Source organism: Scyliorhinus canicula, chromosome 18 (assembly GCF_902713615.1).
Source record: "Scyliorhinus canicula chromosome 18, sScyCan1.1, whole genome shotgun sequence".
Taxonomy (NCBI): domain Eukaryota; kingdom Metazoa; phylum Chordata; class Chondrichthyes; order Carcharhiniformes; family Scyliorhinidae; genus Scyliorhinus; species Scyliorhinus canicula.
The window spans coordinates 39274982-39301458 of record NC_052163.1 but is presented as its reverse complement, the minus strand read 5'-3'; the positions used below and the strand labels follow the sequence as shown (position 1 = coordinate 39301458).

At 47.4% G+C, this 26477-nt stretch overlaps 1 protein-coding gene across 1 annotated transcript in view; it reads right to left on the bottom strand.

Moving 5' to 3' along the window:
* Positions 1–26477, bottom strand: part of usp43a (ubiquitin specific peptidase 43a) — a 528525-nt gene that overhangs the window by 290383 nt on the left and 211665 nt on the right. The window contains exon 4 of the mRNA XM_038776890.1: positions 7175–7267. Coding sequence (XP_038632818.1) covers positions 7175–7267 — 93 coding nt within the window. The remainder of the gene's footprint in view (positions 1–7174; positions 7268–26477) is intronic.

Here is a 26477-nt window from a genome sequence, read left to right as displayed (position 1 = left end):
GCACTGGCACTCTGGTACGTTCCCCCTCCCCTAACCTAGCTTGCATCTCATTCTATATTCAGCTGATGTTGGGCTATTTTCCCTCCCAGTCTTTAAATAAAGCGGTTTTTGAATGATCTCAATTTTTCTGTGCAGCATTTCAGCTGAAAACGAATTTGAGGCAAAACTTTCATTATTGGCCTTCAGTATAGTCCGTTATATTAATTTCCACCACATATAAAGAATCAACGCATTAAACATTGGTGACTCATTGCACCCTGTAAAAGCTGTAGCCACACTCGAGTGACAATATCTTCCTCTGTTCCAGTGCTGAATAATAACATTCCTCTCCAATCCTTTTTGACAAAGCTAGCTGTGGAGGAGACTGAAGGAGTACGACAAAGGAATTATTTTAGAGCTAAGGGCATTTACTCCAGACAGAGGAGAGTGATGGAGGAAGGCAGGTACCATGGACGCAATACAGTGACTGCGTGCTCCCGGCATGGTCTGGACGCAATGGGTGCATCGCTTGAAAGCTCCAAATTGGGCTCCCTGCTGGGCCGTTTGCGAGCCGCCCAGCTTGATGTCACATCGGCAGAGTTCACAACAGGTGTGGACGAACAAGGACCTGGAAAGCAGTGCCCGGCATGGGCACACAGGTAACTACAGCCCTCGGGGCAGAAAGGGTCATGGTGGGGCACTGCATCCAGGGACTGCCCTCAGCTCTAGTGCCAGGAGGTCTTCCATTCGGGAGGTCTGTGAGTGGGGGGAGTTCCCCATGTGGGAACTTGTGTCCATCGGTGGCTTCTTTCTCCATTTTTATCTGATTGGGTGTCCGTTAAAAAAAACGCCACAATCTGTCAGGTGTTGAGTCCACCCCGCCAGCATGATGTTGTGGGCCCTGTCCCTTAATTCTGAAGTGTTTGAAAACACGAGCTGTCCTCCACTTTTCCCGCCGGACACAACACTTGGGGGAAAAAAGGAGAAAATTCCACCCACCATATACCTTGTCATAATATACACCAGTATATCATGGTGCAGCCACACACACTGATGGACATACAGTAGGACCAATCAACATGCATAACACCGCAGCCAATCACCAGTTAGAGCACACTCACTATAAAGACAGAGGGCATCAGTTTTCCCGCTCATTCGGGATGCAGCCTTTCAGAAGTACAAGATCTTACAGTTTACAGCACAGATCCTCACCATGTGCTGAGTGATTAGACTGGTTAGGATAGGCACAGGTCTTTAGTTTAATCTAACATCGTGTTAACCCACAGTGAGAGTATGTTCAACAGTTTATAGTTTAATAAAATAGTGTTGTACTGTTTTAAGTGTTGGTGGCCTGTATGTGTTCCACGGATCCAGAGCACTCAACGCATCACCTTCGGCTATTCAACTATGGTATGATCATCACCAATCACTGGCATTCTTTCCTCTTGCTTGTAGGACAGGGCAACACACACACTCAAAGGGAGCAGAGCAGAACTGAAGTTGGGGAAGCACATCCAAGTTATCTAAACATAATTTAGGAGATGGTCTTCCACATCATGGAGCAAGCCATCTTGTGTGTTCAAAGAGACTTTGCATTAATGAAACCATTGTGTCTTAAAATATGCTTTGTAATTCACGTTAATCGTACAATCTGTGTATTTGTTATGCTGCTGGGGGTTGGGGGGGGGGGGGGGGGGGGGGGAAGATTTATTGTACCATAATCTGGTCTTTTGTGTTTAATAAATATTTTTTCCCTTGTTGTTAAAACTAATTATCAGTCCATGTTTCTTTCTCTCCACTTTTTATTTTAAAAAAGTAATAATTACGGTCTTTAGAGCCAGGATTCCATTGTGGCATCTTCTTGCCCAGATTAACACTAACTGAGAGTGTAATACATCACTAAGAACATTGGGGAAGATGGCACATTCCTAACTTATGGTCCTTCTCAAATCGAACCTCACTCTGTTATCTGGCATAACACAAGGGGCTGATGTTGTAACGATGAACCTCTTACTTTACACCCCACCGCCGCTTCCCTCAACTAATCAGAATGTTTGCTTATAGACACCCAACAGTTGGCCAACTTTGCCTTAGGAGAAAGGCCAAGTTCAACACTGAAGAAGAAACACCATAATTTGCAGCCACAGTATGGTGTATTTAAATAGGCTTGTGCCGTATTCTCCCGGGCCTGGAGCTAACGGCCTCGACAGCATGGTCTGGAGCAGGCACCATTTAGAACTGGCCCACACAAATGTGGAGTAGGCTTCATGCCATCTAGTGGGTCTCCCAGCGAGCTAGCAAGTGGGTGCCGATTAGTATCGGTCTCCATAAGTGATGACCAGCCGTGATGGCCACTCGGTCGTCTCGGATGCCATTGGAGCCTCATTGGTGGTTAGGGACAGGGCAGTGCCTTGGCACTCCCACTGGCACCATGGCTGTGCCAACATGGCACCGTCAGGATGCCTTGGTTTGCATGCCAGTGTGTCAGGTGTACTGTCTGCATGACAGGCTGGAAGTGCCAGGGTGCCAGGTTGCTACTGCCAAGGGTCGGAGCTTGAGGTGAGCCAGGCCCATGAAAGGGGGGAGGTGAAGGGGGCCCTCAGTGATCCCATAGCGGGATGTCCTCATCTGGGAAAGGGGAGGGTGGACGACGGACGGTAATGCCCATGATTGCCGGGAGGGGGTGTGACATTATCCATGTGTTGGGGGTGTGGGGTTCCTAAGTTTCCTTGGTGAGTTCAGCTCGCCACTGCTGAAAACATTTCTAAGTGTGGACCACATCGGGGAGAAACACCCCAAGGCCCCAAAAATGATTAAGTGCGGGTGAATACCGGTCTGGACCCCACCCAAAAAGCCAGCGGGAAGCACCCGCCAAACTCGCCCAAAATGAGACTTAGAAAATGTTTAGCTAACTCGTGCCCTCAGTGTCTGACAGCCATTTCCCTCTTTCCTTTATCCTCTCCTATAAGCCCCTTCACATTGATGTTAAGTTAAAGTTTTAAGCCAGGGACTTTTACTGTGCTTGACCATTCCAGGATAGCTAGTTTAATATATTCCACAATGAAGGCAGCAGTGTATTGCTTAGAGATTGAATATCTAACATTTCACCGTGATCGAAACAAATTATTATGTAAATCCTGAGTACCACCAGTATAATAGCTGGGTTTGAAACATACTTGACTTCAAAGGCATGTTATAGCAGGAACAAAGAAGTCTACATAATCTCCAGGAATAAATGAATTTACAAAAAAATATTTTAAAAGCATAACGTTCCAACAGGGCTTGCGCCATTCCAGGACTTCCATCACAGCTTCAAGCACTTGTTACAATGAAACTAGAGCAGGAAATTGTTCCCCCTGAGAGAAAGAATACTGAGATGACAATATTTGGACAGAGAAATGCGTAAAATCTGTGATAAATGGAAAGAAGATCCCAGGTCACATGAAGCCTGAAGTATACCCTCCTATTGCAGTGACTGAGACCACCTCCACTGTGCAAAACGAACAAGATTCGAACAAGAACCGAACAAGGCCCAGAACAAGATACAAATATCATTGCATTCAACCCCCACCATCTGGCCTGGGCTTGCAAAATCCTACCAGCTGTCCTGGCTTGAAACAATTCACACCTCTTTAACCTGCAATTATCCCTCTCTCCAGTCACTCCATCTAGACCTGTAAAGACTTAATTATCTGCAAAGACTCGCATTCAAAGTATCATCTTGCATCATTGACTTTGTCGATAAATGGGTTTTTGGAATCCACCTCTTAAAACAATCCTGAGCACCTGAGGCTACCAGCAGCCAGAGGGAATTAGCTCTCTTCGGGCACATGCAGTTTTGTCCGTTGTTGCTAAATAAACCTCACACCTCTTGTGACAGGTGATGAACCCTCTCATGAGGAAATTTTGTCTTAATAGACACTGGACTGACCAAGTGTACTCGCAGAATTCCTCTGAGGAACATCTCTGACACCTGTGCCCTGAACCCAGAGAAGGTGGATCTCCACTGTTGCTCATATTTATGTTTCAAACTGAAAGAGGACTGCTCATTTTTGCAGGAAGCAAATGTTTCATGCTGGTCTTGTAAACAATCTTCCTCAGCTGGTGCGTTTGATGAGAATTAGTCTTATAATCAAAAATAGAAAGTCTTACTTTTCCTGACTATTTATTTCAACATTGCCTGGCAGTTTTGTGCTTCTTAACGTGAACTATGGACCTCAATGAAAAAGACGCCGCATTGATTGAATTTATATTTTATTCAAAGAGCACTTTCAGCAAGTGGGTACTATAATATGAATAAAGCAAGACCGAGGAGGCCAATCAAAACAGCTGCTTTGCAGTGGTATTTTTAGAGACAGAAAGTTCACCAGCAGTAGATATAAATGCTGCCATTTGCTGGAAAGGTCATCAGTGTTTTCTAAACCATGCCAGCCAAGCCCAACAGTAGATGTTTGCCGTCCAGTTTCCTGGTCAAAGGCCTATACACCTCAGTCCCGGCCTGACTGAGAGCAGCACTTTTGTCTATGGGTCCGGGGTTAGGGGTTTAAACGAATGTAAGTCATTGCATGCCTTGGGAACATGATCTAGATTAATAATATTGAGGGAGCCCTGCATTGTTGCAGATGCTCGGCTGGATTTTCCGTTGCGAGTCTGCCTCGCTACTGCTCCGGCGAGGGTGGAGAATTTGGCGCTGAGCCAAATCTCCATTCACTGCAGCGGGAACGGAGAATCACGTCCGCGTGAAGGAACGGAGAATCATAGATTAAAGGAAGGCCGTATCTGTCCGTGCATGCGAAAGCCGCCTTTGTCTTTTTATTGAAGAGTAGGGAATTCACCCAGCATCCTGGCCAACATTGATTCCTCAACTAGTATGGTGAGTCTCGGTTTAAGGTTGCCCTGTTTAAAATTGTTTCACTTCAACTCATCAGTTTATGGGGCTCATATTCTCCTTTAGGGCCGCAAGATTAATTTTAAGGATGTTTCCTGCCGGTCTGAGGTAGGGCCGTGTGACCCAACCGCCGCCGCCATTTTGGAGCAGGCTATCCCATTCCTTGACCTAGCTTCTCGTTCACACCCTGACTTACAGTCTCTCCTGTTTCCGGATCCACCCTCTTGCTAAATCCTGGATTCTCATGCTCACTGCTTCCCTCTCCTGAACTTGCGTTGCCGCTCAAGGTCCCAATCCAGCTCCAATCTAAAGCTGGCGCACTGGGCTTCTGCAGATGTGTTCCCCAATATGGCAGAAGTGCTTATGTGGGACTGTTATGGTCCATGCCTTTTTGTATAATGCACCCAACTTCCTTCCTCTCCTGAACCCTCGCTGTGAGCTGATCCTCTTCCCACCTCTCACCTCCGGAGACCTCACTCGCAGCGAGGATTCGGGAGAGGGAACCGGCGAGCAGGAGGGTTAGGGAGCAGGGGGTTTAATGAGAGGAAGGTTTGAAAAGAGGGCAAGTCAGGGAGCAGCACAGAGCAAGCTCGAGAGTGGGCAGGCGTGGGCGAGGGACTGCAACTCAAAGAATTAGTGGGAGGAAGAGTCCACACTGACAAAGAGGGTCAGGGAAGGGGGAATGTCTAGTAAGCAGGAGATTCAGGAAACAGAATCAGTAGCGAACAGAGGGGTACTATAAGTAGAAAGTGGCCAAATTTCTTTTAAATTGTTAAATCTTTTATTTTAAAATTTATTTCATCCACCAATATCGGAATTTAACAATGTAAAGTATTTCAACTCAAGAGTATAATATGTTTATTTTCTAATTAGGAAGCTACTACAGATCCTGACTAGAGCTTTGACATTGGTTTTAAGGGGAAGATGTGAAGTTGAAAGCCTCGATTTTCAGGAACGCAACTACAACTTTAAGGGAGGAGTTTGTGTACCATGAAAGCAAATTAATTAGCCATTCATTTTGTTTGGGGAGATGGAGGTGTCGTGGTGATGTCACACGCTAGTAATTCACAGGCCCTTGCTAATGCACTGGGGACACAGGCTCAAATCCCACCACGGCAGCTGGTGGAATTTAAATCCTGGAATTGAAAGCGAGGGTGAGATTTTCCGGCCCCTCCCGCCGTCAGGATTATCCGATCCCATCAAAGTCAACGGAGACTTGAATTGCTCGCTGCGGGGAAAAGCCCCACCCCTAGTCTCAGTAATGGCGAACGTGAAACTATCAATTGTGGCCAAAGCCCATCTGGTTCCCTGATGTCCTTTTGGGAAGGAAATCTGCTGTCCTGACCTGTAAGTGATTCGAGACCTACAGTAATGTGTTGGACTCTTCAATGCCCTCAGAAATGGCCTACTTGCGTGGAGGGTAATTAGAGATGGACCAAAATCCCTAAAAGCTAATGTAAGCTGTTGCTGTGTAGAAATGAATTGCTGACTGAGTTAACACAACAGGATGCAAATTGCACTATATATGTGCAAACTATTTTCCTTCCTGGGTTTCATAGAATCATAGAATTTACAGTGCAGAATAAGGCAATTCGGCCCATCGAGTCTGCACCAGACCGAACAAAGAGCACCCTACTCAAGCCCACTTATCTACCCTATCCCCGTAACCCAGTAACGCCACTTAACCTTTTTTGGACACTAAGGGCAATTTAGCTTGGCCAATCCACCTAACCCGCATATCTTTGAACTGTGGGAGGAAACCGAAACACCCGGACGAAACCCATGCACACACGGGGAGAGTGTGTAAACTCCGCAGAGACAGTGACCCAGCTGGGAATCGAACCTGGGACCCTGGAGCTGTGAAGCAACTGTGCTCACCACTATGCTACCGTGCTGCCCCAAGGGCAGATGTAACAATCAAAAGTAAAATTATAAATCTCACCCTGTAAATAACTGATTATTTCAATTCATCAGGTGACAAAATTATGAACATAGAAGGTTTGCTAATTGGTCCATACTATGAAATGAGTCCTGCAATATAAATGAACTAGGTTGCACTGCATTAGTAGCTCCATTGTAATGGGACCATTTGCAGTAATAACAAGCATTCAAACATCTTGCCAACAATAATCAACATGGAGTGGTTATGCAGATTGCAGATATGCAGGTCAATGTGAAAAATACAATGGGCTATTGCTGAATATAAAACATGCAGAAATTATGCAGGCGTTGCTTATCACAACCACTTCACACACAAATGTTCAGAGAAATGAAGTAACTGTTTGCAGATGATGTGAGTGAACATACCTGGTCTGGCGGAGGGGGATGGGCAAGGAGACACACAAGAAGGGATCAAATGTGTTGCTTTGCTTAAGGCAGTGTGGACAGGTTAAGGATGACCTAATGGAAAGAAACAGAAACAATTAATAAAACTTGAATGCTCAAGTTGTAAACAATCAGAAATGCTATAGCTCATGCCTTGCAGGATAACAACATTATTGTCAACTACGCAGCACCATCAGCACATTTACTTTATCAGTCGATTGGAAAAGTGCAAATAAGGTGGTAGCACTACTTCTGGCGATACTTTGAACAACATCTAGGTTGATGTTAGGAGATGGTTACAACTGTGTTTCTTTGGAGTCACTTACATATTATTTGCAGCTGCCTCATTTGATCAACTGCTCCCCTCACCTTTACCCTTAGTCACAGTCATTCCCTCAGTATGGTTCTCATGTTTGCCCCAAATCCAAGGGGTGAAGACTTGGGCACACAATCAGTTTAGCCACCCACCACCAGATATGGCCAAACCACGTGAATCATCGAGAACGGAAAATGTTGTTCGGTTTCCATTTCGGACTTCCAGCATCCCCCAGCATTTTGTTTTTTTATCACATTAATCATCAACGGGCGTCACTCTTCGCCACCAAAACTCACTACTCTGAGCCGAAATGGGGAAGGGATTCGCCAGGTTATCGTGCACAGGATGGCAAAGTGGCTAGCACTGCTGCCTCACGGCGCCGGGACCCAGGATCAATTCCGGACTCGGGTGCCTGTTTGTGTGGAGCTTGCACTTTCTCCCCATGTCTGTGTGGGGTTTCTTCGGGTACTCCAGGTCCTCCCTTCCTCCTGCAATCCCAAAGATGTGCAGGTTAGGTGGATTGGCCATGATAAAATTGCCCCCAACTGTCCCAGGATGTGCGGTTAGGTGGGCATATGTGGATAGGGCAAGGGAATAAGCCTAAGTAGGGTGTTCTTTCAGAAGGGTCAGTGCAGACTCAATGGCCCAAATGGCCTCCTTCTTCACTGTTGGAATTCTATTTTCTATGTTCTATTTTAGGATCTTCCTGAAGTACAAAGATAGCTTTAAGTTTCTTTTCTCCACAAATGTAGCTCCCTGTTCCCAGCTGTTTTATGTGATGACCCAGAGGGGGAAAAAACAGTTGAAGATGGTCAAATCCGAGTAAAAATTTGTAATACAAGCATCAGTAATATGAAAGCTCTGAGCTTTGCAGAGCTATGAAACGGAGGGGGATCTGGGTGCCCTAATGCATGAATCGCCAAAAGGTGCCACAAGTAATCAGCAAAGATAATTGAATCTTGCCGTTAATCACAAGGAGAATTGAATACTAGACTAGGGAGGTTATGCTTCAGTAATACAGGGCATTGGTGAGACCACATCTGGACTTCTCTGTGGAGTATTGGTCTCCTTATTTCAGGTAAAATGTAAATGCATTTGGAAACAGTTCAGAGATGGTTTACTAGCTTAGTGGTAGGAGTGGACAGGTTGTCTTATGAGATCAGTTGGACCGACCAGGCTTGTAGGCGTGGCAGTTTAGAAGAGTAAGCGGCGACTTGATTGAACCGTACAAGATCTTGAGGGATATTATTGAGAAGGTGGATGAGGAAAGGATGTTTCCTCTTGTGGGAGAATCTAGAACTAGGGGTCACTGTTTAAAAACAAGGGTTTGCCCATTCAAGACAGATGAGGAAAAGAATTCAGAGAGTAGTGAATCTTTGCAATTCTCTTCTTCAAGAGCTGTTTGAGGCAGAGTCTTTGAATATCATTAAGGCAGAGGGGGAATAGATTTTTGATAAGCAAGAAGGTGAAAGGTTATGGGAGGGAAGGCAGGAATGTGGACTTGAACTTAAAATGAGATCAGCCATGATCTTATTGAATGGTGGAGCAGGCCATGGGCCTGACCTCCTCCTGCTCCTAATTAAAATGTTTACATGTTTGTAAAGTTCCATACTAATGTCTACAAGATCAGTTCAGGCACATTTTACTGGTACGCTTCCTTTCTAAATCCTACTGGTTTTTCCTTTTGGGAATAACCTTAGTGTTACTTAAATGTGTCTTCAAAACAAAGCCGTAATCAAGACAGGAAATGGTTCATGCTAAATAGATCATGACCTGACTACAAATTCCTTGTAAGCAAAAGCCATAGAAGCCAGTAAAATAGCTGAGTTACTTGGTACGGTCCAACAGCTCGGGTTCAATTCCCATACCGGCTGAGTTAATTCATGAAGGTCTCACCCCTTGCTGGCGGTGTGGTGATCCTCAGGTTAAATCACCGCCAGTCAGCTCCCCCCCCCCCCCCCCCACCCTGCGCCACCCCCAACCTCAAAGGACAAAGCAGATGATGAGCATTGTATGTGAAATCTACAGTAACAATAGACAATAATCAAGCACAGACTGAATAATAACTGTCAAAAAGTTTCTTTGTTGACCGAGTCAAAGTGAAGTCAGACATCGTTGCAAAAAACAAAAATAATTGGCAGATTCACTGCAACTAGATTTTGTTTCAGGCATGGCGACATAAAGTGGTTAGAAAAATAAGAAACGAATGGGGCAGGAGTGGAAAAAGAAAGAAAATATACAGGGAACAATTGGAGCTTGTTCTGCAAAGAGGCCATAAGAATGTTGATGTTGTTACGACACCCCGGGCTAGTACACGGTCAATTCCAAACCCACAGGTTCCAGAGTCCCAACATCAGTTAATTAACCAATAGTTTGGATATTTCCCTGAGATCTTTGACCCTTGATTGCTCCAATGACTTAAAGGTACCAGATTTGTAAATAAAAAACAAAAGAACTGTGTATTTACAATAAGAGAAGAGTTAAACATGTAATGGTGATAACAGAACAATCTGCTGATTTAATTACTCCCCGAACAACATCCCACCCTCCACCCACATACATACAAGGCAAACACACAGTGGGGAAGGGGAAGGATGAAAATAATGGGGATTAAGTGGAAGGAGAGAGGAGAATCTTCGCTGCTGAGGTAGCGGTCTTTGTAGGAGGTGATCTCAGAATGCGAGGTGTTGAAAACCATCGGTTGGTTTGAGTATCCCAGTATCTGCCTTTACTTAGACCCTGTGGGCTGCAGGAATTCCTCTGGAGAGTCACCTTCATCTGCACAGGCCTTCACCAGATTGACCCTCAGGTCTGTGCAATTCCAACTTGCATCTACCATAAGGACTGCCAACCTCACTGAGTCAAACTGAAGTTCTCAACATGAGAATTTAAAAGGGGTTTTTAAACCACTAGCTTGGGTCAATATGGCTGGAGAGAGAAAAAGGTCTTTACTTTGCACCTTCAGACAGAGACCCATCAGAACAGAGAAAACAGGGCTTGTACTTGCTGGCTTCGTAATTCAACGAAAAACTAACTTGGAAAAAAGTCTCACAGGGAATGCCTACCAGCTCAGCTGAGGAGAAAATAGAGCCTCCAACTGGGTTATTTTGAGAGAGATCTGCCTTCCTCAAAGAGAGAGAGAACGTAAAGCCTTCTTAAACACTGTCCCAAAAACTAAAACTAAAACCTGAGAGCCAGCCTTCCTTTCCTTGCAGAACTTTCTGGAATAGATCAGAATCGAGAGCCCGTCAAATACCTGGATTTCAAAAGGGTTGATTGGCTGCTAGCTAAGTCCATCAAGATGACATCATGGGACTTACCACGCAGCACACTGGATCAAGGGGCATGCCTGGGCCAGTTCAAATACCAACTTGCAGTGGAGGGTGGCGGGGGGGTTACAAAAGTCTGTAGCTTAAACCCCAAATCTGCAATGTTGCAGCAGCCAGCAAGACGGTATTTAATAGGGTCATAAGGATTCCTTAAAATGAGCTGCACCAGGCCAGTGTACTTACTGTTCAAAGTACCAATGTTTAATCAAGAGACCGTTGCCAACATTTTGTGACAACTTTACACCTGCCTGAAATAAAGAGAAAATGTTGGAAATTCTCAGCAGGTCTGGCAGCATCTGTGGAGAGAGTTAACGTTTCGAGTCCCAAGACTAATATTTTCAATTTCGATTTCATATTTCCAGCTTCTGTAGTTTTTTTTGCTTTAATTTGCATTTGGCGGTGTTGTTATTCCACATAAGATCTGCGGGTCAAATGCAGACGGTGACAATGCAATTAATTGAAAATCTCTCATTTAGGGGTAACTGGAGTTTACAATGCAGGAATGCATGAATACTTCACTGAGCAGCACAGCTCTGAAGGAACGCTTAGTTGTTTGCTTCTAATAATAATAATCCACGAGGTAAAGTTTTTGACGTTAGTTATGAAATTTGATAGCATGATTTCTTTGTGAAACAATCTGGCTTGCAATTGAAAATAAAAACATGGCATTAGTTTGGATTTGAAGACCGTGTCATATGTTTTTATGTTGAATTCAAATTAACCAAATTGCGAGATTCGAAACTGGTTCCATTCTACCGCATTACAGTACAAAGATATGCATTGGGAAAGGGTTCTGAACAGCAGACATTCATTAGCAAGCAGATAATGACAGAAAATAGGATTGTGGAAAGCAGTTTCACTGCAGTAAGCTTTAATTTCTGTTTTTGCAATCACCACCACAAACGTAATGAATTATAAACATTCAATTTAAAATCTATTTTAAGGTCACACTACACAAATTCAATTGATATTTCATAACCACCAAGATGCTTAGGAGAAAAATCATCATTACTTACTTCATACTTGAAATCGAATAATTGAAGTACATCTCCATCATAAATGTTGACGTCAAATGGGTAACGTTTGTCAAGTATAACAGAATTTACAGTGCAGAGGAAGGCCATGCGGCCCTCGGGTCTGCACCGGCCCTTTGGAAAAAGCACTTACCTAAGCCCACACCCCCCACCCTATCCCCATAACCCAATAACCCCACCCAACATTTTTGGACACAAAGGGCAATTTATCATGGCCAATCCACCTAACCTGCATATCTATGGACTGTGGGAGGAAACCGGACCGGCACCCGGAGGAAACACACGCAGACATGGGCAGAACGCGCAGACTCCGCACAGACAGTGACCCAAGCCGGGAATCAAACCTAGGACCCTGGAGCTGTGAAGCAACTGTGCTAACCACTGTGCTACCATGCCCCCCCCCCCCAATGTATCAGTTTCAGAAATTAGTGCTCATAAAGTTGAATACTGTGACTGCACAACTGCAAATGTTCCAGTCATCATAACTGATGTTATAGTGGCTCACTGATTAGGTCTTCCCAAGAGTGGTACGGTAGCACAGTGGTTAGCACTGTTGCTTCCCAACACCAGGGACCCGGGTTCGATTCCCGGCTGGGTTACTGTCTGTGCGGAGTCTGCACGTCCTCCCCGTGTGTGCGTGGGTTTCCTCCAGGTGCTCCAGTTTCCTCCAAGTCCCAAAAGACTGCTTGTTAGGTGAATTGGGCATCTAAATTCTCCCTCAGTGTACCCGAACAGGCGCCATGGTGACGAGGGGATTTTCACAGTAACTTCAATGGGCTGAATGGCCTATTCCCACTCCCGTTTTATTTTAGTGCCCAAACTCCCGAGTCCTATGCACGCTGGGATCCAGACAGCATGTGGAAATTTTGATTCTTCAGAAAAGAAAAATGTGAAATAAAACGCCTACAAATGTGTTATGCTGTGCGCCCGTATTTTTCACAGCACATCCTTAATTGTAAGCAATGAACATCAATAAATTCTCATATAAAAGTGTTGGTGCCTGTACACGGTACTATCCCTGAATTTGTACCACGTGCTTCACCTTTAGCAATTTTGCTGAATGGGCTGATTTTTGCTCCTTTTTATTTTCTGTAATATTAGTTATTCTCTAACCTTCTGCCCATGTGTACTGTTCCCAATCTATTCTTCCCCTTGAAATTTGTTGTCTACTTATTTTCATTCTGTCTCCTTTCACTGAGGATTATCCTGACGGTTATTGATCTTCACTTCTTTCCACAGAATGGCAACACAAAAAGCTGAAGAGGATACTAAATTAATACAATCAACTTCGAGGAAGATTTATTACTGGCAGGATGCTGGGGGCTGGGGGCAAAAACATAATGATACAATCACTATGAGGATTATTAATGGTTATCAAAGTTGCAGCGGTTGTCAGAAAACTATTGATAAGGCTTCCTGTATAGCTGATTCAAGTCTCAAACTTCATAAGTGTTAAAAACGGTAATGCGCCATTTCTATATTTATTAGACAATTCTTTCAAAAAGTATACTTACTCTATTGGTGAAAGGCAATTAACCTTGCAAGCCATTATATTATCAGTATTCAAAGAGCACTCAGCACGCAGGAGTGCAATCAGTATTCCAAGGACAAAACCTTCCAACTTATGAACTGAGAAACATTACCACCGGTAGGTAAATCAATCTCCTCCAAAAAGCACTGTCCAAAATATTGTTTCTCAGGCAGCTGCATGTGCTGCCTTCACGTGATCGCATCCGCTGCGTACTGAAAGGAACTCTTTCAGTCATGGAACAGGAGGTTGAGAGAGATCCCAGAACCTATCTGATAAATGAGAAAGCGAAGCAAGAGGCAGTAAGCTAAAATGAGTTGAGGGAGAAAATACTATGCTCGGAACTTTAGTTGAGACTCATAGTGATACACATGCATGTGGAAAATATGGTTGCAATTAAGACAGTCATTGCATCTCAGTAGTGGTGTTCATGTCCCTCAGAGTCTGCTGCTCCAGTGCATTATCATAGATTATCATAGAATTTACAGTGCAGGAGGCTATTCGGCCCATCGAGTCTTCACCGGCTCTTAGAAAGAGCACCCTACCCAAGGTCAACATCTTCACCCTATCCCCATAACCCAGTAACCCCACCCAACACTAATGGCAATTTTGGACACTAAGGGCAATTTATCATGGCCAAACCACCTAACCTGCACATCTTTGGACTGTGGGAGGAAACCGGAGCACCCGGAGGAAACCCACGCACACATGGGGAGAACGTGCAGACTCCGCACAGACAGTGACCCAAGCCAGAATCGAACCAGGGACCCTGGAGCTGTGAAGCAATTGTGCTAACCACAATGCTACCGTGCTACCATTAGTCCTGGAGGGAGTGAATGCTTATGGATGGGGTGCCAATCAAGTCGGCTGCTTTGTCCTGGAATACAGCTCTTCGCACCCTACACCTTGTAAGGACTCCATCCCTCTCTCTCAACTCCTTCGTCTCCGTCGCATTTGTTCCGACGATGCAACTTTCCAAAATGGTGCTTCGAAAATGTGTTCCTTCCTCCTCGACCATGATTTCCCACCTACAATTGTGGACAGGGCCCTCAACAATGTGCAGTCCATCTCCCACGCCACTATCCTCGCCCCCTCCACTCCCTCCCAGAACAAGGATAGAGTCCCCCTCGTTCTCACATTTCATGCCATCAGCCTCCGCATGCAAAGCATAATCCTCCGTCATTTTTGCCAACTCCAGTGTGATGCCACCACCAAACACATCTTCCCTTCACTCCCTCTGACAGCATTCCGCAGAGACCGTTCCCTCCGAGACAATCTAGTCCACTCCTCCACCATACCCAGTACCTCTCCCATCACCCATGGCACCTTCCCTCTTCCATGCTTAACATTCCAGGCCCAAAACACTCATTCCAGGTTAAGCAGCGTTTCACTTGCACCTCTTTCAATCTGGTCGATTGAATTCGCTGTTCCCAATGTGGTCTCCTCTATATCGGAGAGACCAAACGCAGACTGTGTGATCGCTTTGCTGAGCATCTTCGGTCTGTGCGCATTCAGGATCCTGACCTTCCTGTTGCTTGCCATTTTAACAAACGACCCTGCTCCCCTGCCCACATGTCAGTTCTTGGCCTGCTGCAATGTTCCAGTGAAGGGCAACGCAAACTGGAAGAACAACGGGCGCAATTCTCCCAAAGGGAGACAAACAGTCGACGACGGAGTGAAACCCGGAGTGTTTCACTCCGGCGTCAGAGGCCGCTCCTTGCCCCCTATTCTACCCCCCCCCCCTCCCCCAGTAGGAGCGCCGGCGCGTGAATCTCGGGCACCGGGCCTTGACGCGTCAAAGCGGCGCGCCGGGAATGACGCAGCCGGTGGCGCCCAAGTGACGTCAGCCGCGCATGCGCAGGTTGGCCGGCACCAACCCGCGCATGTGCGGTTGCAGTCTTCCCCTCCGCTGTCCCACAAGACATGACGGCTTGATCTTGCGGGGCGGCGGAGGGAAAAGAGTGCGTCTTTTAGAGACGCCGGCCCGACGATCGGCGGGCACCGATCGCGGCCAGACACCTCCTGAGCACGCCCATGGTGCTCAATCCTTCCTCCGTCCCCCACAGGCCCCCCCACACAGCGGTCGCGCGTTGTTCACGCCAGCAGCGCCCAGGTGTGGTTGGCGCCGACGTGAACCAGTCGGGTTCGGCACGCCGCATGGCCCATCCGGGCCGGAGAATCACCGGTTGCCGTTAGAAATGGGGGGGGGGGGGGGGGGGGGGGCTGGAATCGCGGGGGATGCCAGGGCGGCGTGGCGTGATTCGCCTGGACCTCCCGCAATTCTCCCACCCGGCGTGGGGGTCGGAGAATCGCACCCAACATCCCATCTTCCGGCTAGGTACACTACAGCCTTCCGGCCTGAACATCGAATTCAACAACTTCAGATGATGAGCCCCACCTCGACCCATTTGTTTTCATTTCATTTTAACTGTCTTTTTCCATTTCGTTCTTTCTTAATATACATTTATTTCCCCCTCCAATCTTATCCACCTTTCCTGCACCTTTCTCCTCTTTGCTTCCCCCTTCCCCTCCCCCCACACCTACAGTTCATCCTCTGATGTTAGTTTCCCTGCTGTTTGACCTTTCACATCTTTTGTTCTCTCTGGGGACTGCCATTAACACTCTTTCCCCTTGGTATCTGTGGCCATTAGCACCCGGTTTCCCTAGGTTTCTGTGGCTATGACTCATCTTTCATTCTCACTCCACTGTATAAATATTTCCCACTCTCTCTGTCTGTTAGCTTTGACAAAGAGTCATCGGACTCGAAATGTTAGCTCTTTTCTCTCCCTACAGATGCTGCCAGACTTGCTGAGATTTTCCAGCACTTTCCCTTTCATTTCAGATTCCAGCATCCGCAGTAATTTGTTTCTGTCCTGGATCAAGTCAGGTGCTTTTGGGGGTGCTGTGCTGAGTTCTTGGATTTGCCAGGAAATATTGCTGCATTGTCACAGGAAGGGGAAAGATTAATGCTTTATCTTTAGTAAGTGATAAGCGAATTGATCCAATTGACCTGCAAGATCCAAATATAAACCTTTCGCCAGCCTGCAGGGCTGAGTGAGTTCATGATCGGTCGAGCCTGGAAGCTTCCGCTGTACGAAGGGATCCTGACTGGATGACTTACATCCCAGAGTATTGAAAGTGGCTGCATTGATGTCATCTCCCAAAAGTCTATAAATTCTGGAATGATTGCTGCAGATTGGAAGGTAGCAAATATAATCCCACTATTTAAAAAAGAAGAGAGAAAATGAGGAAATAAGGATCTGCTAGTTTATTTTTAATTTTTTAGAGTACCCAATTCATTTTTTCCAATTAAGGGGCAATTTAGCATGTTCAATCCACCTACCTTGCACATCTTTGTGTTGTGGGGGCGAAACCCACGCAAACACGGGGAGAATGTGCAAACTCCACACAGACAGTGACCCAGAGCCGGGATCGAACCTGGGACCTCGGCGCCGTGAGACTGCAGTGCTACCACTGCACCACCGTGCTGCCCAGGACCTGCTAGGTTAACATCAGTATGAGGGAATATGTTTGAATCTATAATAAGGAATGTGTTCACTGAACACTTAGAAAACAATGGTAGGATTGGACAGAATCAACATGGGTATCTGAAAGGAAAATCATGTTTTACAAACCTGGGCCGGATTCTTCGCCATCGCCAGGCCGTACTGGCGCCAGCGCCGGCCCTAGGGTTGCTGGCGCCCCGGGCCAGCTGAACTTCGGCGCCCTTGGGGGGGGGCGGGGGGGGGGGGGGGGGGGGGGCGAGAGAGGGCGGGGCCGAGGGGGGGCGGACCCGAGGGGGGGGGCGGACCGGCGGGGGGGGCGGACCCGAGGGGGGGCGGAGGGGTGGACCCGAGGGGGGGGCGGAGGGGCAGACCCGAGGGGGGCGGGGGGACGGACCCATTGGACCCGAGGGGGGGGCGGACCCGAGGGGGAGGCGGACCCGAGAGGGGGGCCGCCCTGGGGGAAGGCGGCCACCGCGCATGCGCTGGTTGGCACCGGCCCAACTGCGCATGCGCGGGACCCGAGTCTGGCGCCCCCTAGCACATGGCGCCCCGGGCGACTGCCCGAGTTGCCGGTGCCTTGAGCCGGCCCTGACTGGCGCCGAGGAGTGGTGTGAATCACTCCGGCGTTGGGCCGCCAGTCAGGGGCGAGGGTGGCACCGGCGGGGTTGGCGCCGCGCCAGCCAGCGCCGAAGGGCCTTTGCCGGCCGGCGCAAGTTGGCGCATGCGCAGGGGGCGCCAGCGTGTTCTGGCGTGATCCCAGCGCATGCGCTGGGGGGGTTCTTCTCCGTGCCGGCCATGGCGGACCGTAACAGCGGCCGGCGCGGAGGGAAAGAGCACCCCCCACGGCACAGGCCCGCCCGCAGATCAGTGGGCCCCGATCGCGTGCCAGGTCACCCCGGGGGTCCAGATCCCCCACGCCCTCCCTGAGGACTTTGCTGGCCGCCCTCAGAGCCAGGTCCTGCCGGTAAGGACCTTGTTTGATTTACGCCGGTGGGACTGGCCGAAAAAGGGCGGCCACTCGGCCCATCGCAGAGCAGAGAATCGGCGGGGGGGGGGGGGCACTGCCAATGGCCCCCGACTGGCGCGATGCGATTCCCGCCCCCGCTGGAGAATCCGGCAGCCAGCGTTGGGGCAGGATTCATGCCGTCCCCCCGGTGATTCTCCGGCCCAGCAGGGGGGTCGGAGAATCCCGTCCCTGCGTTTTGAGGATGTAACTAGCTGAATAGATGAGTGGGACCAATCGGTGTGGATTTTCATAATGCTTTCGATAACATCCCACACAAGAGGTTAGTAAACAAAATTAAAGCACATGGAGTTGAGAACTGGTTAGCAGACAGAATAAAAAAAGAGCAGGAATAATTGGATCTTTCTCAGAATGGCAGGCTGTGATGAGTGGGGTGTCGTGAGGACCTGTGATGTTTGGGTCCCCCAGCTATTCACAATCAGTATTTGCATATAGGGAGCAAAACTAGGTGTGAATGTGAGCTTAGAGGAGGATACAAAGAGGTTTCAAGGGGATTTGGACCGGCTAAGTGAATTAGCAAGAACATGGCAGACGGAAGACAATGGGAAAAAAGGTCAAGCAATATGAAAAACAGAAATACAGGTACTTTTTTTTTGCCAATGGTGAAAGGTTGGTTGTCCTTGTTCTCGAGTCACTGAAAGTGAACATTCAGATGCAGCAGCAATTAAGAAGGAAAAGGATATGCAGGCCTTTATTGAAGGAGGATTTGAGTACAGCAATAAATTGGACTTGCTGCAATTGTATAGAGCCTCGGGGAGACCGCACCTGGAGTATTGTGTATGGTTTTGGTCTCCTTACCCAAGGAAAGATATACTGACCATGGAGGGAGTGCAACAAAGGTTGCATTGAAAGACAAAGACTGATTCCTGAGATGCTGGTATATGCTCTGAGGAGGGATTGAGTAGACAGGGGCTGTATTCTTGAGAGTTTAGAAGAATGAGAGGTTATTTTATTGAACTATACAAAATTCTTACAAGGCTCAACATGGTCTTTGCAGGAAGGATATTTCCCCTGGCTGGTGGGGGTCTAGAGCCAGGGAACATGGTCTCAGAGTAACAGTTCAGCCATTTAGGACGAGGTGAGGAGGAATTTCTTCAGAGGTGGTGAATCTTTGGAATTCTCCGGCCCAGAGGGATGTGGAAGCTCCACCATGTATGTATATGTCCAAGACAGAGCTCAACAGATTTCTAGATATTAAAGACATCACGGGATATGGGGATAGTGCTGGAAAATGAGGCTGAGGTAGAAGAGCAGCCATTATCTAACTGAATGGAGGAGCAGGCTCCTGCTCCTATTTCCTACCTCCCTATGCCCAACATTGTACTGTAATCTCCAACTCCCTTGTAGCAGAACCTGTCGCCGATTTGCCTTCTGGTGAACTGGTATACAATCTTTCATCCCTACCCTGGCTGCAGCCCACTTGGGTCCAGTGACTTAGCAAGTGCTGATCCCTGCTTTCCGCAAGCCTTTAAGCTATGTGCAGGGCGCGTATCTGGGCCATGGCTGTGAATGTCAGAACAAGTGACAGGGATTCTTCATCAGTCACTGTGGTGTGGAACGCTCTCCTCCTGCGGCTGTCATGACTGGTAATTGTTGGGTGCATGAAGGCAGAAAATTAAAAGGGGAAGATTGGGATGAGGAGGAAAACAGGAAGTCCATGGTCACACCATGGGCAGCTTCCTCATCATGGGTGAGTGTGTGAACAGGGGCATAAGGCAGGAACATATCAATATCCTCAATGCTCTCAGTGACACCAGATACCTAGAGTCTTGTTGCAGCTGGCCTCATGATACAAAGAACCATCGCCTCTATAGGGATCTATAATGTCTTTGTCCCTCGTCATCTCTGCTCCCTCCATAGTGCGCCACCTTGACCTCCAAGAGAGGGAAGGGTGTCAAAAATTGTACAGCATCGTCTTTGATAGAAATGCCTGCCGCAGTTGAATTGTTGGAGCTATGTGAAGAGTGAGGGGTGTGTGAGATGATGGCATGGTGGGAGTATCTGAATGCTGTGTAAGTCCCTAGTGCCAGAGACGGGTGCTGAATGACTGATGGTGGTATGGTGCATTGAGCAACGAGAGGTTGGTGGAGTGGTGGGTTGGGGATGTCATGTGAAGATGCATTCACTTGAATATCCATGTGAGGTCATGGACTGTTTATGTCACTGCAGCCTGAACCTTGAGTACAGGCACTGGCCATTAACCTACCCAGGAACCAGCTCCCAGTTCCTTCTTACCCTTGAGGCTCCGCGAGGAACGGTGCCAATTCCCTTCCTCCACCACTGATGCCTCCAGGACCACATCTGTAACGCTAGGGCCCTCTCTCTGCCCTGGTGCTCTCGTTCCCTTGCTTAGAATTACAGAAATAGTATTCAATAGCAGACTCTTGCAATTCAGTGCAGACAGACTGGTTAAGAAAAGAAAGCCAACCGCACCACATGCTACCTGCCCAGCTCCCCATTGAGCACAACTGGCAGCGAGCAACATGGCAGACATTTGGCCCAATACTGCCTACCTTCACCAGAGCAGCGGCTATTGGTGTGGACCAATTTCTAGCCCATAATTTATCTGACCCAGAAATTCGGAGAAAAGGAGATACGTCGAGTTATTTTTTCCGTTTAAATCCCCAGTTTTGGGTTTCCTGTTAACTCTCTCCAATTACACCTGTAGGTCACAATTAACCTGCAAACTATCTGTGTAAACCTGTATTCCTCCTCTCTGCATAAGCTGCTTAAGAAAGACCATCATCAACTCGTTTCATCGCCCTTGAAAAGGTAATCATCTTCAATGACAAATCTCTGTGCTGGCAGCACAGGCAGGCACCAGAACAAATCCACAACTTCCTCCATTGAATTTACACAACATAAGCAACCCGTTTGACCCAATTCAGATGAATCGATGCTTATCTGCTGTACAAGCAGCAGTCCAAATCTTATGGACCGGGATTATTCTCCCATATCTTTATTCATTATTCCTTCAACGTATAACTGATTCCTAAAATGTGGAGATGGCATCAGTTTCAATCTGCAATTCACAGCCTGTGTGCAAAATAAAAATGTTACTCCGACTCCTGGGACCTGCAACCTGACGTCAGGATTGAGAGTTTAATGCCCTCCTCATCAGAACACAGGTGGCTCCTCGTGAACTTTGCCTGCTGTCTCCTGTTTAGTCCGTTTACACCAAAATCCAGCCTTGGAGTCCCTGTTCTGCAGGTTAGTTTCCTTTCTGTCTAATTTGACGAGTTCGGCCCAGATATTCTGAGGTTAATGTAAATGGTGAATCATCTCTCTCTCCCTTTCTAACACACTCGACAGCCGCCAGTCTCTCCTCAGTGCCGTACGGCTTTCTTTCTGGGAAAGATGTGATGTAAATCAGCATAATAGCAGTAGAATGGATGCCCCAACACGTTAGTTTATTGAAATGTAATGTTGCGGATCAATAGCTGACTGAGTATCAGACGCTCCACAGAATAGCAAACAACGTGTGAACTCCCAACACGGTTAAAGTGCATCAATTGCGGGCCCTCATTCCTTCATTGAGATTGATCGCACACTGCATGACAGACATGGCAGAGTACAGCAGATTTACCAAGTCATTGAAATGCTCGATTTAATCCTAATGCAGTTTAATAATTAATCAATTGCAGTGTTCATTCAGTCATTGAATTTCATTAATTGAAATTGAAATTTGGACATGTGGCAGGCTAGATTGTCAACCGATTTTATTTCCCCTGAAGGTGCAGCATTTTTAATACCAAATCTCTTTTACTAGCATCACATTAGCTCCAGGCAGTGTCCTGGGATTCTCAGGGTGTTTAATTATTGTTTGGAGCTCAGCCTGCCTCTTCATTTATGTTCCATTCATTAGCAGATCTTCCACTAAAACAGATTTAATATGCTGCAAATTGCTTTCTTGAATCCTTCAACTGCTCAATTGCGAAGAAAATCCTTGGTGATTGTTTTAAAACTGAGAGGCAGTGGTAAGTGCATTATATTTTGAGAACAAAATGTTACAAATACTGTTGCATGTCCAACAGTGCCTGTGGCCGTGCTGTATTGAAGGAGACGGCAGTAACTTGATGGATATCTCACTATTACATAACGGCACAAATGTTATGAGCATCAGGAATGATAGTTTAGGGGTCTGTGGACAACCTTACACTGCAAGTAATTTTGGTATTTATGACATTTGAAACCAAGTTAAGCAAATTTGCCCCATGAGGAGAATTTGTTTGACTCAGAAAATACACATTGCTCTCCCAGAGTACAATATTAAATTCAATATTATTTTTATTTAGCCAAGTAACTTTTTTTTTAAAAGTCAATGAGACATGAATTTCCCGTCCTTACATGACCGTTTTAAACTTTCACTGTAATTCCTACCACGAACATGAATTCACCGCCCCCTCTCTCCGCTAGCCAAGGCAAGGTTTCTCCTGCCTCGGACTCCTGCTCCCCGCTGCCCATTCCCTCCGACTGCCTCCTGCCTTCTTTCCAAGCAATGGCAGAAGGCGGACAATGTGCAAGGCAGACAATGGGGCAAGAGCATGTAGGGAGCAGGAAGAAGAGAGCAATGAACAGGAGGAAGAGGATGGGATAAGCAGAAGGGAGTGGTGAAGAAAACGGGAGGAAGCGGGAATGGGGTGAGAAGCATGAGGAGGCAGACAACGCAGCGACAGGAAGGAATGGCGATTGGAGAGTGCAGTGCAGAGGGTGATCACAGCGTCACGTTACATTTTCCCTCTGTGGTCCATGCCATTTTCGATGTGATGTCACAGGCACTGCGACTGCACGTTCAAGTGCGCCCTCTGTTGTTGCAGTGACAGCAAATTCAGCCGTAAAATTTTCAGTAGGCCTTTGCCTTTAACATCTTAAAATGGTTGATTTAAGTACAGAACGAGAAAAACAAAAGGGGGGAGAAAAGATTAGGGGCACGATTCAATGGAAGAATTTCAAAGTCCAGTTTTGGACATGTTTGGCGGGGTATTTTGCAACGGCTGCATTGGCGAGATCGCAGCCCCTATTCAACGGCACTTAGTGCCAAAAATAAGCCCCCACGAGATTCTCGACATTGCTGCCTCCCTTGTGGGGCAGCACGACGGCGCAGCGGGACTGGGTTGGGCTGACAGACACAGCCTCGTCCTAGGAGAATCTAGAGACCATGAGGCCCTTCCTGGTCCTCCTCGCATGGCGGACTCTTGCAGCTACCTGTCCTCCATCCTCTGGCTCCTCCTTGGGTTCATCCTCCCGTTCTCCTGCCCCGAACTACCTCCTGCTCCATATTTCTCTCCGCCTCCTCCTCCTCTAGAATGTCGCCCCGCTGCTGTGTCAGATCGTGGAGGGCACAACAGCCCACTACAAGGCAAGAGACCATCTGGGGTGTGTGTGTGCAGGGCACCGCCAGAGCGCTCAAGGCATCAGAACCTCATTTTCAACAGCTCAATGCACTGCTCAATGACAGCACGGGTGTCAATGTGGACCTCATTGTTTCGGGTCTCTGCCGCGAACTCAGGCCAGCGCATTGGCATCATAGCCATGGCCTCAGTGGATATCCCTTGACCCCCACGAGCTAGTCCACCATCCTGGGATGGTCCACGAAGACATTGGGGGTCTCAGAGTGCCCCAGGATTTGGCTATCATGCATGCTTGCAGGGTAGCTGGCACACACGTGCATGATTCGGGGCGGTGGTCACACACAGATAATTTGGAACGCCTTTCTGTTAATTTGGGGCACTCCCTGATGCCCCAATTTTGCAAGTTAGCATATGTGCCATCGATCGCCCCCCCCCCCCCCCCCCCCCCCCAACCACCTGGGGCATCCTGGCAATGGCAGAAAATCCTGCAGCTTGGGCATCTTGGTGGGCTTGGTCCAGCTCCGAGGGTGATATAGTTGGATACCCAGGCATACAGAGCATCAGTCAGCTCCCGGATGCACCGTGGGTGGAAGGTTGTGATATACCACACAAGCCCCACTGAGGCACTAGAATGACCTGGTGGCATAAAAATTCCGAGCCACAGTGACCTTCATGGTCATCGGAAATGGGTGTCCTCCTCCAGAGGTTGCCACGTCGTAATGACATGGCACAGGTGCCACACTGTCTCCCTGCTGAGTCTTCTGTGGCACATGGTATCCATCAGCTCATTGAATGACCAACGATGCCTGGACACCTTGGGCCGTCGCTGGCCTCTCCTTCGGAGTCCTTCATCAGTTGGATGGTGGCCGGAGCTTCACAGTGTGTGGCGGCGCCCTGCACACATGGTTCCGCCTGCAGCATGTGTTGGCCTTGCTGCCATCTCTGGTATCTGCCCACCACACATGCCAGAAGCAACAAACGGGCAGCCTCTCTGGGAGCAACCCCAGAAACCATTGTTATATCTGGAAGGAACTGGAGAAGGAGGGAGACCATCAATCAGTTAGGGCTTCCAACCTGAGACCCTCAAATCCTCCAAGCCTCCCACCCTTACCATGACTCTCCCACCTTCTCGCAGACTGCCATCTGGCAAGCCAGTTGTGCTGACAAACCTCGCTCTGCACACTCAACCCAGTCACATCCGAAGCCCCAAGACCCCAGACCTATGTCAGGAATATTAGGGAGACCATGTTCACTTGCCCTCCACTCAGCCACACACTTACATTTAGGTCGCAAGAAGCTCCACAGTGGTAAAGCCCTGCTCTTAAGCATTTGATTGTTGGCAGCTGCCTCTAAGGTTCTGATAGTCCGAGAGTTTAGGCACACTGTTCAGGCTTCAAAGTTTACTGGACATTCAATGCATTAAGCATATGTGCCCTCGAAGAGGCACTTGAGGAGTGCGAAGTGCTCTCGCAACTAACAAGGTTAATTCCTCATTTGCAATAGCCTGCAGCTGTGAAGCTAGGGGCTGCTCACAGTCAAAGGGAGTGAAATTGAATATCAGGATAGAAGCCGCCGCAGGGCTCTGTCCTGGAAGAGTTTGGCAGCACAGACAGGCTGAGGCTGTGGTTGCCCCTGTTATGGGTCTCCATAATATTTAAAGATGGCTTAAAGGCCTCACAGATGAACCCCTCCCCCAACACTGGGACAGCAGCTCCGGTGCCCTTTAGTTGCATCCCGTAAAATTGAAATGGCTACTCGCCTCCTCACTTCAGTAGCCACTGCGCCAGCTTCATGTTTTTGAGAAGGGGTACTAAACGACACTCTCGTGAGTTCCCATTGGGGTGCCCGGTAATTCACTGGAGGCTGCTGCGCTCTACTTCAATCGTGTTAATCAGATTGAAACGAGTGCAAATGAGGGTTAATGATATTCTCGCCATTTTGGGGCTCAATCCGGAATTCGCCATCGGGAGCGTGCCAGGTTCACCCGGCCCACCCCGATCCGCGCCGGGCACAGCGAGGTCACTGAATCAGGCCCGAGGTCAAAAGAGAGATAGTAACGTTACAAAAAAGTCAACTTGAAATCTGACATTTTTATATTCAAATTTTCCAGCTGAATTTATGACGGAATGGACCTCCACATTCTTTTATTATTTTCAGTGCCAGAGAGTTGATTGGCGGTAATTACAACTGGCAGGAATTTACAGTGATCACACTTTTAAAAGGGGACTTGAAATGACTAGACTTTACTTTCTGTGGTGAACTTAGTTTGGACCTACAGACAACAACGTCATGCCATTCGATGCATGTCAATAGAGAAGCGGACAGAAAGATGCCATTTTTGTGAAAGCAAAAGTACAACTCAGACAGCAACTTCTCAATGTGTACATTCAACTGCGCTGCTGAATCTCATCTGAAGTGGCATCACCATCTATACACAAATAATGAAAAATGAATTATACAGTGAGCTGGATTTTACAACCAGCAGCGAAGGAATGACACTCAAAGAATGTTGCCCACAAAGATCTAATGATCTTTGTGGTCTGGATTTTCCCTTTCCTGGTGTCAGTTGTCACCAAGTCAAGGGGATCTTCAGGTATCCAGCAGAGATGGCAGCACACAACCAATCACAGTGGAGCATTCTCACAGACAGCAAACCAAGATATTAAAAGTACATAAAATCCTTCACTTTTAATTTAAATTTTCAAATAGTGACATGAATGATTATGACTGGATTAAGTTGGAAGCTGAAATATCAAACAAGCAGTTTTGAAAAAACTAAAAACATGGAATTTGATCAAAATTGTTGCATTTCAGGTCAGTGAGGTTGGTATGCTATTGAAAACTTAAGTCACACCTCATTCAACAAGATGTAACTTGGAAGGGTTTCTGCAAGACTACCAGTGTAAGACCGAAGTTTTTGTTTATTCACTGATTGCGCCAGGACAGCACTTCAGGGAACCTCAACTGCGCACCCCATTGTGGAGCACAGAATTGCTGACCGCCAGTTCTGTTTCTCCACATTATTCTTTCCTTGTGTGAAGTTACTATCAATTTAGAGGAGTAATGATAGTGAAAGTCGACAGTTCCATCAGCATTCCTACTGCAACATCTGGGCCCATGTTTCATACAACACATGTGCCAAGGTTTTTCTTGACACCTCCACCATTTGAGGTACAACTACGTCATTGAGACCCTTA